Source organism: Stegostoma tigrinum, chromosome 13 (genome assembly GCF_030684315.1).
Source record: "Stegostoma tigrinum isolate sSteTig4 chromosome 13, sSteTig4.hap1, whole genome shotgun sequence".
In the NCBI taxonomy this organism is placed as follows: domain Eukaryota; kingdom Metazoa; phylum Chordata; class Chondrichthyes; order Orectolobiformes; family Stegostomatidae; genus Stegostoma; species Stegostoma tigrinum.
In genome coordinates, this window is record NC_081366.1 from 64,492,962 (window position 1) to 64,506,044 (window position 13,083).

General features: G+C 43.0%; 1 protein-coding gene across 1 annotated transcript in view; it reads left to right on the forward strand.

Moving 5' to 3' along the window:
• The window catches only part of LOC125458092 (ran-binding protein 17-like), a 1,334,110-nt gene that overhangs the window by 196,404 nt on the left and 1,124,623 nt on the right, over window positions 1-13,083 (forward strand). Inside the window, exon 9 of the mRNA XM_059650767.1 lies at window positions 8,143-8,262. Within this exon, the coding sequence (XP_059506750.1) occupies window positions 8,143-8,262 (120 nt within the window). The remainder of the gene's footprint in view (window positions 1-8,142; window positions 8,263-13,083) is intronic.

Genomic DNA, 13,083 nt, shown 5'->3' on the forward strand with positions numbered 1-13,083 from the left:
CCTGTTTATACTTCTCATGATTTTGCAGACCTCAATCAGGCCCCCCCCTCAACCTCCATCTTTCTAATATAAATAATCCTAATCTACTCAACCTGTCCTCATAACTAGCACCCTCCATACCAGGCAACATCCTGGTGAACCTGCTCTGTGCCCTCTCCAAAGCATCCACGTCCTTTTGGTAATGTGGCGACCAGAACTGCACGTAGTATTCCAAATGTGGTCAAACTAAAGTCCTTCACAATCTGCCAACTCTTGTACTCAGTGCCCCATCTGATGAATGAAAGCATGCCGTATGCCTTCTTGACCACTCTACTGACCTGCATTGTCACCTTCAAGGTACAATGGACCCGAACACCCAGATCTCTCTGTGCATCAATTTTCCCTAGGGGTTTTCCATTTACCGTATAGTTCACTCTTGAATTGGATCTTCCAAAATGCTTCACATCGCATTTGCCTGGATTGAACTCCATCTGCCATTTCTCCATCCAACTGTCTAATCTATCTATATTCTGCTGCATTCTCCGGCAGTCCCCTTCCCTTTCTGCTGTTCCCCCAATCTTAGTGTTATCTGCAAACCTGCTAATCAGACCATCTGCACCTTCCTCCAGATCATTTATGTGTATCAAAAACAGCAGTGGTCCCAACACAGATCCCTGTGGAACACCACAGGTCACAGTTTTCCATTTTGAGAAACTCCCTTCCCCTACAAATCTGTGTCTCCTGTTGCCCAGCCAGTTCTCTATCCATCTAGCTAGTACACTTTGGACCCCATGCGACTTCACTTTCTCCATCAGCCTGCCATGGGAAACCTTATCAAACGCCTTAGTGAAGTCCATGTATATGACATCTACAGCCCTTCCCTCATTTATCAACTTTGTCACTTCATGAACTAAGACATGAACTTCACTGCACAAAACCATGCTTTTGATCATTAATAAGCCCATTTTCTTCCAAATATAAATAGATCCTATCCCTTAGTACCTTTTCCAATAACTTCCCCACCACTGACGTCAGGTCTGTAGTTACCTGGGTTATCCTTGCTACCTTTCTTAAACAAGGAAACAACATTAGCAATTCTCCAGTCCTGCAGGACATCACCCGTGCTTAAGGATGCTGCAAAGATATCTGTTCAGGCCCCAGTTATTTCCTACTTCACTTCCCTCAGAAACCTGGGATAGGTTCCATCTGGACCTGGGGACTTGTCCATCCTAATGCCTTTCAGAATACCCAACACTTACCCCTCCTTATGCTGACTTGATCCAGTGATCACAATTTCCTAAGTTTTAGAATACTGATGGACGTAGACGAGAGTGGTCCTAAAGAAAGAGTGCTGAATCGGTGGGAGGCCAACGATAGCAAAATTCGACAGGAACTGGGGAATGTGGATTGGGAGCAGCTGTTTGAGGGTAAATGCATATTTGATATGTGGGAAGCTTTTAAAGAGAGGTTGATTAGAGCGCAGGACAGACATGTCCCTGTGAAAATGAGGGATAGAAAGGACACGATTTAGGAACCATGGATGATAGGTAAAATTGTGAGACAGGCAAAGAGGAAAAAGAAAAGAACACAAAGTCTAGGCGACTGAAAACAGACAAAACTTTGGAAGGATATCGGGAAAGTAGGACAAATCTGAAACAAGGAATTAAGAGGGCTCAAAAGGGTCCTAAATAGATTAGATTAGATTACCTACAGTGTGGAAACAGGCCCTTATTACTGTACCCTTCCTATTTCTGAGCTCAGCCCGTATTGCCTCACTGCTCGAGTTCTCCATAGTGCCCTTCTTCAGCTCAGCTGCCATATCCTCTTTGACCAGTAATGCAACTCCTCCACCCCTTTTACCTCCTTCTCTATCCCGCCTGAAGCATCTATATCCTGGGATATTTAGTTGCCAATCTTGCCCTTCCATCAACCAAGTCTCGGTGATAGCAGTAACATCATACTCCCAGGTACTAATCCAAGGCCAAAGTTCATCTGCCTTACTTTAGCATTGAAACAAATGCACTTCAGACCACCTGTCCCTCTGTGTTTGTCATCTGCTCTCTGCCTACTCTTCCCCTTAGTCACACTGACTTCATTATCTCGTTGTTTACTTCTTAGTTACTACCTCCTTACTGTCCACTAACCTCCTCATTCGGTTCCCATCCCCCTGCCCTAATAGTGTAAACCCTCCCCAACAGTTTTAGCAAAAGCAGCCCCTACTCATTGGTTCCAGTCCTGCCCGGGTGTAGACCGTCTGATTTTTAATAGTCCCACCTCCCCCAGAACCAGTCCCAACATCCTAAAAATCTGAACCCCTCCCTTCTGCACCATCTCTCAAGCCACTCATTTATCCTGCCTGTTCTTTCACTTTTAATCTGACTAGCACGTGGCACTGGTAACAATCCTGAGATTACTACCTCTGAGGTCCTACTTTTTAACTTGACTCCTCACTCCCTAAATTCTGCTTGTAGGATTTCATCCCATTTCTTACCTATATCATTGGTGCCTTTCTACACCATGACAGCTGGCTGTTCACCCTTCCCCTTCAGCATGTCCTGCAGTCGACCTAAGACATCCCTGGCCCCTGCAGCTAGGAGGCAACATACCATTCGGGAGTCTTGTTTTTGACCACAGAACCACCTATTTATTCCCCTTACGATCAAATCCCCTGTGACTATAGCCCTTCCACTCTTTTTCCCACCCTTCTGTACAGCAGAGCCAGCCACAGTGTCATGAACCTGGCTACTGCTGCCTTCCCCTGGTGAGCCATCTGCCCCAATAGTATCCAAAATGATACACCTGTTTTGGAGGGAGATGACTGCAGGGGACGCTTGCACTGCCTTCCTGCTTTTTTACTGCCTTTTGGTCACCCATTCCATTTCTCCTTCAGCGGACCTAATCTGCACTGTGACCAATTTGCTGAACGTGCTACCCACGACCCCCTCAGCATTGCGTATGCTCCAAAGTAAGTCCATCCGCAGCTCCAGAGCCGTCATGCGGTCTAATGATGTGCTGTTGGATACACTTAGTGCACATGTAGAAGTCAGGCACATCAGCCGCGTCCCTGAGCTCCCCCGTTGAGCAAGAGGAGCATAACACAGGTCTGGGATCTCCTGCCATTTTTACTTATAAGCTTAACTTAGTCCTACTGTAAAATCAAATACTAGATAAAGGAAATGAAAAAAAAATTGTACCAAATCATTCTACTTACTAACACATGATTTAGAAAAAGAAAGAAAAACACTGACCTTACCAACACAGCAGAGTCTTTTCTTTTGTTCAGAGGAGGAGGGCAGGCGGGAGACACTACACGTGTAGTGTCTCGGGTTTAGCCACTGCCCAAATGTATCATTTCACTCATGTTCTGAGGGTGCAATTGAACCGCTCCCACTCAGCTCTGCTGCCAAAATAAAGAATTTAGCTCCTGGCAGGACCCTGGTTCTCACTGTCACCGCTTCCACTGCCGTTGCTGCAAAAAAATGGAGGAGGGGCGGCACGGTGTCTCAGTGGTTAGCACTGCTGTCTCACAGAGCCAGGGGCCTAGGTTCAATTCCACCCTTGGGTGACTGTCTGTGTGGACTTTGCCCATTCTCTCCATGTCTGCGTGGGTTTCCTCCAGGTGCTCCGGTTTTCTCCCACAGTCCAATGATGTGTAGGTTAGGTGGATTGGCCATGCTAAATCGCCCATAGTATTCAGAGATGCCTAGCGTAGGTGTGTTAAAGGGGGATGGGTCTGGATATGATACTCCAAGGGTCAGTGTGGACTTCCTGGGCCGAAGGGCCTGTTTCCAGACTGTAGCTATTCTCTGATTCTAAGCGAGAAAATTGTGTTGAATTAGAACATAGAACATTGAACATAGAACAGTAAAGCACAGTACAGCTCCTTTGGCCCACGATGTTATTATCACAGAATAGAACCATAGAATCCCTAGTGTGGAAATAGGCCATTCAGGCCAAGGCCACGCCACTCCTCCGAAGAGCATCCCACCCAGACCCGGTCCCCTACATTTCCCCATGTCTAACCCATCTAACCTAAACATCCCTGGGCACTTTGGGCAATTTGGCATAGCCAATCCACCTACCCTGCACATCTGTGGACTATGGGAGGAAACCAGAGCATCCAGCAGAAACCACGCAGACGCGTGGAGAATGTGCAAACTCCACACAGACAGTCGCCCGAGGCTGGAATCAAACCTGGGTCCCTGGTGCTCTGAGGTAGCAGTGCTAATCATTGTTGTGCCGACCTATTACCCTACTCTGAGATCAAACTTCTCTGCATACCCTACATTTTACTATCATCCATGTGCCTTTCAAAGATAAATGTCCCTAATGTATCTGACTCCACTACCACTGCCGACAGTGCATTCCACGCTGTGACTATCCACTCTATCTTTGTCTCTCATCATCTTGTATACCGCTAACAAGTAACCTCTCATCCTTCCTCTTTCCAATGAGAAAAATCCTAGCTCCCTCAACCTTTCCTCATAAGACCTGTCCTCCAGTCCAGGCAGCATCCTGGCAAATCTCCTCTGCATCCTCTCTAATGCTTCCACATCTTTCGTATAATGAGATGACCAGAACTGAACACACTATTCCAAGTGTGGTCTAACCAGGGTTTTATAGAGCTGCAGTGCCTCTTAAACTCGATTCCCCTGCCAATGAAACCCAACACACCATACAGCTTCTTCACAATCCTATCAACTTGGGTAGCAACTTTGAGGGATCTGTGGACGTGGACCCCAAAATCCCTCTGTTCATCCACACTGCCAAGAATCCTGCCGTTAACCCTGTATTTGGTGTTCAAATTCAACCTTCCAAAATGAATCACTTCACACTTTTCCCAGTTGAATTCCATCTACCACTTCTTTGCCCAGCTCTGCATCCTGTCAATGTCCGGTTGAACCTACAACAGTCCTCCACCCTGTCCACAACCCCACCAACCTTTGTGTTATTGGCAAACTTACTAACTTACCCTTCCACTTTCTCATCCAAGCCGTTTATAAAGATCACAAAGAGCAGGTGTCACAGAACAGATCTCTGCGGAACATCGCTTGTCACCGAGCTCCAGGCTGAACACTTTCCATCTACTACCACCCTCTGTCTTCTATTGGACAGCCAATTCTCTATCTAGACAGCCAAATTTTCCTGAATCCCATGCCTCCTTACTTTCTGAATGAGCCTACCATAGGGAACCTTTTCAAACGCCTTGCTAAAATCTACATACGCCACATCCACTGCTCTGCCTTCATCTGTGTGTTTTGTCATATCCTCGAAGAATTCAGTAAGGCTTGTAAAGCATGACCTGCCTCTCTCAAAGCCATGCTGACTATTTCTCATCAAACTGTGCCTTTCCTAATAATCATAAATACTATCCCTCAGAATCCTCTCCAATAATTTGCCCACCACAGAAGACAGACTGCCTGGTCTGTAATTCCCAGGATTATCCCTATTCCCACTTTTGAACAAGGGAATAACATTTGCCACCCTCCTATCATCTGGTACTACTCCAGTTGACAGTGAGGACAGAAAGATCATTGCCAAAGGTGCAGCAATATCTTCCCTCACGTTACTTAGAACCCTTAGGCATATCCAGTCTGGCCCAGGGGACATATCTATCATGTTTTTCAAAATTTCTAGCACATCCTCTTTCCTAACATCAACCTGTTCGAGCGTATCAGCCTGTTTCATGTTGTCCTCACACATCAAGGTCCCTCTCACTGATGAATGCTGAGGCAAAGTATTCATTAAGGACCTCCCCTACCACCTCTAACTCCGCGCACAAGCTCCCTCCAGTATCCCTGATCAGCCCTACCCTCACACTGGCCATCCTCTTGTTCCTCACGCAAGTATAAAATGTTGTGGGGTCTTCCTTAATCCGACCCACCAAGGCTTTTTCATACCCCCTTCTAGCTCTTCTAAGTCCATTCTGCAGTTCCTTCCTGGCATTTTCCTTTCTCTATTCATTAGCATATTTTCTTATACACAAGAGCACATGATCAGTTGGTGACAGATCACACAGTTGCTTGTGATTAGAATATTTATCAATTACATCCTGTAAGTAAGAAGAATATAAAAGGTTTTTTGTTTCTTCTACAGTTAATGTTTTCATGTCTTTACAGTCGTGAGTCTGTCATTTTTCCCACACTGTCATAGTATTGGCGCAACAAATTGCTCAGACAAAAGATTACAATTTTCCCGAAGTCCCCTAAACTGAGGGATAGTTGCTTTCCACGCTTGGGAGAAAACTATGAAGGAATGTGTTAGTAAACTCATCAAGTACAGGTGGAGTTCTCTTCCGTTAGTGGATATTACCCCAGGCTGTGCCAATGGGTACCGATGGAGAGTCATAGAGTTTTACAGCATGGAAACAGACCCTTTGGTCCAGCTAGTCCAGGTCAAATGCAATCCCAAACTAAATTAGACCCACCCACTTACTCTTGGTCCATATCCCACCAAACATTTCTTATTGAAATATGTGTCTTTTAAACATTGTAATTGTACCCATATCTACCACTTCCTTAAAAGATTAATTCCACATGTGAGCCACCCCCTGTGTTAAAAGAAAATTGCTCCTTATGTCTTTTTTAAAAATCTTTTTCCTCTCACCTTAAAAATGTGCCCCCAGACTTGAAATCCCCCATCCCAGGGAAAAGACAATGACCATTAACTCTCTTTATATTCCTCATGATTTTATAAACGTCTCTCAGGTCACCTGTCAACTTCTTACGCTCCAGTGAAAGATGTCCCAGTCTTTCCAGCCTTTCTTTGTAACTCAAACCTTCAATACTGGGCAACATCTAGTGAATCTCTTCTGAACCGTCTCCAGATTTATAATATCCTTCCTGTAACTAGGCGACCAGAACGGGTCACAGTATTCCAGAAGAGGCCTCACCAACATCCTGTACAACCTCAACATGACTTCCCATCTCCTATATTCAAAGGATCAAGCAATGAAAGCAAGCATGCCAAACACCTTTTTAATCATCCTGCAGACTTCAAAGAATCACATACCTGCACCCTTAAGTCCCTCTGTTCTAAAACACTACCCAAGGCCCTACTATTAATTGTATAAGCCCTACCTTTGTTTGTTGCACCAAAATGCAATATCTCGCTTTTATCCAAATTGAATCCACTTGCCATTTTTCAGCCCATTGACCCATTTGATCAAGATCCCTTCATAACTATAGAAAACTTACTTCACTGACTACTATGCCACAATTGTAGGTTTCATCCACAAATTTATTCACCACACCTTCAATATTCTCATCCAAATCATTGATATAAATGACGCAGAAAAGAGGACCCAGAACCAGTCCTTGTGGAACACCCTGGTGACAGTCCTCTGGTCTGAAGAACAGCCCTCCACCTCCACTCTCCGTCTCCTGCTGTTAAACCAATTATGTGTCCAATTGGATGAACCAGAGATTAATGTTTACTGGGTATCTAGAGCATAGCAAAACTTCTAACCTCTCTCACTTCTGCCAAGAATAGTTCAGTTTATAAAATTCCTGATTCCATGCTGATTGGCCTGTCTTTTTCCTCAATTCTTGCCTCCTCCTCTGTAGTCTTATACAGCTGATACTTGGGTTTGTGGGAAAACTTGTCAGAAATAACACGCATTTATCTAGCACTTCATCAGTAGTATATAACTATTAATTATATGGCCAATCAAGGTGGTCAAGTTGCGTGCAGTTGGATTTCACACTTAGTCAATGAGATCGATCTTAGGTTCATCAGTTTTTTGTTATGCTCATTGGATAAATGTTATCTGGGCAGTAGGTCTCTATTGTGTAAAAATAACATTACTGTGGATGATAAGTGGTAACTGTAGAGACATTGTAAACATATTATTATTGCTGTTGTGTATTTGAGTGGAGGTCTTAAAGTCTGATCTGCATTGAAGTGCAACTCACCATTATGTCAGAGAAAAGTGTCAGGAAATTGATAAATGATCCCAGACTAAATAAAAACTTGAAAATTTGATTTTAAAAGTATATTTTATTTCACTGAATGGAAGTTTCTTCCTATTTCAGCTGAGCTTAAATAATTTAGATGCCGAATTTGACTCTAAACTGTTGTAGCATGTTAATTAATATCCAGTTGTGATATGGACAGTGTTTACTCATTCTGTTGAGATTTATTCTTGTATCCTTAATTTCCTAGGCACTTTCCTGTTTAGCCCAACTTGCTTCAGTGAGGAGGTCATTGTTTAGCAATACAGAAAGAGCAACATTTCTTACTCGCCTGATGAAAGGGATACAAAAAATACTTGAAAATCCTCAGGTAAAGACTAAAGAAATTTGGTCATTGCACGATCTTACCATGCAGCGATTTTTAAAAAAAGAGTCCAATAGATTGAAAGGTTGCCATTAGTGGAACACACACACAATTCATTTGGCGAAGCTGTTTCAGATTTTGAGTTGAAGTTTAACCAACAACCATTTGTTGTACCGTTACTATTAGTTGTCACTTTAAAACTATTTTGGAGCAATTGGATTGCAGAAATATCCTTCCCGAACAGATAAAATATCAGAAATCTATCACATGGCATAGTCAGACTTGTTTCCTAACTATTGTAAAAGCAGTGCTGTAAATTTTTATATTGTAGTAAAAAATTAATCAGAATTGGAGAAATGTCTTTGGTAACTGTATTAATAAATAAAATTTGAAAAGTTTTGGTATAGCTACCTTGAGTGTGTTTTGGAAGACAGTTAACTTTATACTGATGACGAAAATGTCTGCCAATGTGAGCCAAATACTTCAGTTTCTAGGCATTTCCATCACAAAGACTCTAATTGTCAGGAGTGTGGACTGATAAGAAATGTACCTGTTTATGGAACTGGCATAAAATTTAAATGCTAACTTTTAAACCAAAAGTGGTCAGTTTTTAATGGGAAATATATCGCAGAAATTAGCTTCACTTTTTTAACTGAAATATCATGGTCATTGTCTGTTTTTTTATGGAACTTATCATAAAATAAAAGATTTGAGTTCATGAATCTTTATTAGTTTAAGAATATTGGTTATAGCCCACGTTATTGAATGATGCATTCATCGGTGAAAAAAACTCAGTTTCTTAAGTATTTTTAAGAGGTTTTACAGGATACGTACAGACTATGTTGGAAGTGTTCATCATTTGAAGATTAATATTTTTGGCGACATCCTTCCTTGGAACTGAACAATGTGACTTTATTTCACATTTCCAGCATTTTTTTTATTTCATCCTTTTATTTTCAACATGTGTAAAAGTCAAAAATACATTTTTTCATAGAAAATTCAGATTTTTTAACCTGGTGTTTAAAAGATTTATCAGATAGCTAAAGAAGGTAACTGTCTTAATCTTGGGTCAGTAACACTTTTGGCTTTACATCAGAAATTACAAAGATATAACGTTCTAATTCAGAGTCTTGAATATGTGTGTAATCTAAACTGATAGTTCAGTGCAGCCCCACTGAAGATGATTTTTTTAACATGATTAATACAAGACTATTATCCCATTCTCCTCCTCTTAGATTGTCCCTCACACTGAAGGTGACTTACTTCAGTTTGGTTGTCTGGGCCCAGAGGTGACTTAACGGTTTAGTGCTGGACCTGCATACCCTGCTGCAGGTTTTTGAAGGGACTGGTGAGCAGTATGCTCAGATGTTTGCATATCCTTCTGCTGTTTGTGCTTGGCTTCCACCTGGACCAGTAGGAAATACTTAAGTTGCTTAAGGCAAAAGATTCCCAAGAGTCAGTGGAGACGTTCCTTTTTGGCATTGAGGCACTGAAGATGTCCTTCAAGTGTTTTCCCTGCACTTCTGGTGATCAGTTACCATGATGAAGCTTAGAGGAGAGAACTTTGAAGGTTTGCGTCTGTCACAGGCTGTGGCCTATCCAATGCAGCAGGTTGGCAGTAATCAGTGCTTCAGTGCTGTCGATACTGGCCTAAGAAACAACACTGGGCCTAGAAAACCTGTCTTGCCAATGGATTCGCAGGATTTTTCTGAGGCCTTGTTGATTATAATTTTCTCAAGATTCATCATGTCTGCTGTACATTGCTCCATCACTATTAAAAAAATAAACGGGATACTCCTGGTGCCTGTACAGCATTTATCAGTCAACCATCTCAACCATTACTCAGTAGTCAATAACCCCCACCTCCTGTCCCCGTAATCTACCATGTTCTCTGAAGCTGTTCTGCATTCACCTTGAATTTCCTCCTGTCATCCAAATTATTCCCACTTCTACAAATGCCTGTCCTTTCTCCCTATGTCCCCCCTGCCTCCAAACGTTGATACACTTGCTGCCCATGCAGTGCATCCTCCAAGTGCTGTCCAATGTGGAGGAGTACTGGCCCATCAACTGAGTGGGATTAGAGGTTGGGAGTATGTGCTAATTGAAATGTTTCCTTGCCCATGTTTGATCTGAGGCCATGAGACTTCATGGGTTCAGTGTAAGTGCTGAGGACTCCTAAAGGAGCTCCCTCTTAACTGTATACAACAGTTCCGCCACCTCTGTTGGGTCTGTCTTACAAGTCAGAATAAAACCCAGGCCCAAGAACATGGTGGCATGATGGCTTAGTGGTTAACACTGCTCCGTCACAGCACCAAGGACACGGGTTCAATTTCAGCCTCCGGTGATGTCTGTGTGACGTTTGCATGTTCTCTCTGTGACTGCGCGGGTTTCCTCCAAGAGCTCTGGTTTCTTCCCACAGCCCAAAGATGTGCAGATTGGGTGGATTGACCTTGCTAAATTGCCCAGCGTCCAGGGATGTGTAGGCTGAGTGGGTTAGCCATGGGCAATTCAGGGATACAGGGATGGGGTGGATCTGGGTGGGGATACTCTTCAGAGGGTCGGTTTGGACTTGATGGGCCAAGTGGCCTGCTTCCACATTGTAGGGATTCTATGAACATTACCTAGGTTTCTGCATTACTTAGTCTAGTGGCAGTGTGATTAGAGCCATTGCCTCTGCGAGTGTGCAAGGCATTTCATCAACCATCAGACAAATCTCCTCCAAAACAGTACCATATTGACAAGCAGCTGGCTTATTTTTCTGCACTAAAGAGTGCATTGAAATGTTGGCACTGATTATGACTGAAGCGCCAGTGTGCTAACAAATATGCTGCATGACAAGTCATGGATACTGGCATTCAGGTAGGTGGTAAGTGAGCACATGCTAATAAGGTGAGGTGCAACCAGTGCGTTCAGGAAGTGGTAATGGCCCTAAATATTACTGTCACTAAACTAATAACCCAGAGACCCAGGTAATGTTCTTGGAACCCGGGTTGAAATCCCACCAGCAGGAAGATCCAACAGAGGTGGTGGAATTGTTGAATGCAGTTGGGACAAAGCTGTCCTCAACGTTTACCCCAGGATGAATGCAAATAACCTTTTTCCTGGGCATGGGTAATTGAAAACTAGAGGGCATACATTTCAGGTGAATGGGCAAAAATTTAAGGAGGACCGTAGGGTCAACTTCTTCATGTTGAGAGTGGCGTGTATATGGAATGAGCTGCCAGAGAAAGTGGTTGAGGCAGGTGCAGTAGCAACATTAAAAAAAAAATTGGATAGATATATGGATGGGAAGGGTTTAGAGAGATATGGACCAAATGTAGGCAATTGGAACTAGCTGAGTGGGCACCATGGTCACCATGGCTGGAGGGCTTGTTTCCATGCTGTATTACACTGTGATTGTGATCCCATGAAGTCTGATAACGTTAGATTCAATGTGAGCAAGGAAATTTTGTGATTGGTGCATTTTGCCCCTCCCACACTTAGCTGATGAATCAGCACTCTTCCAATTTGGATGACACTTGGGGGAAGCTTTCAGGATTACAACGCTATAGAATATACCATAGGTGGAGGACATTGATGTCCACCACCAAGAATGGCTAGGTAGCACCATTGCTGAACAAGTTGGTCAACACCTAAATGTCACAGCTGTTAGACTGGGCCTTTTAGCAGATAGGAACGGCACTAATATTGATCTAATTCTCACCAATCTGCCTGCCATACTTCCATCTGTCAATGACGATATCAGTAGGACTGACTAATACATAGTTCTTGAGGAGCCAAAGTCCCATCTTCACATTGAGAATATTCTCCAGTGTATTGTCTGGCATTACCACTGTGATAAATGGGATAGACTTTGAACAGATCAGATTTGCAGTCCAGTGCAGTCAGCAATCTCATGGGCCAACATTTCCCCCATGTTATCAATACCATCAAACCAGGGATCAACTTTGGTTCAACAATGAGTGCAGGAGGGCATGCCAGGATAGCACTTGGCATGCCTAAAAATGAGGTGTTAACCTGTTGAAGCAAAAAAAAGTCTCAAGTGCCAAACAACATAGACAAACAGATTAGATCTAAACTCTGCAGACTTGCCATATCTAGCAGTGAATGGTGGCTAGCAGTTAAAGAACTCACTGGAAGAGAAGGCTCCAGAAACATCCCCATCCTCAATAATTTGAGAAACCAGCACATCAGTACAAAAGATAAGGCTGAAGAATTTGTAAGAATCTTCAGCCAGAAAGGCCAAATGGATCATCTAGCTCGGCTTGCTTTAGAGATCCTGACCATCACAGATGCCAGTCATCAGCTATTCACTCTATGTAATACTGTAATATGTACATGACTAGTCCACTTCTGTTTCCGTTCATTTGTAAACCTTATGATGTTGCAAGTGCGGGATTCGCTGATGGTAAAATTATCAAAAATCAGGAGGTGATGTTTCTCTCTTGTTGAAAGGCCCTATTGACCCATAGGCAAGCTCAGCTCCCAATTACTGGAACTGGAAGTTTGTGTCAGAAAATGCATTGTTGCTAGGATTGCCGTTTCTTGAAGGGGTGGCATAAGCAGAAGAGGAAGGGTTTAACTGCTTCATAGTTCAAGCAACTGCTCAAATGCTCACTTAGTACTAAAGTTGCTTTACTGAATTGATTCCAACTTCCCACTGCTTGAGCACCTCATCTATTAATTTTTAAAAAATATTTGAATTGATCAATTCAGAAATGGCAACAAAAACAGATCTTGCTGATCAAAATCAACAAGACTGGCAGAAGCTGTGAGAAGAAAGCAGTATTAATGCTTCAAGTCCGTTGATTTTTCATCAGTTGGACA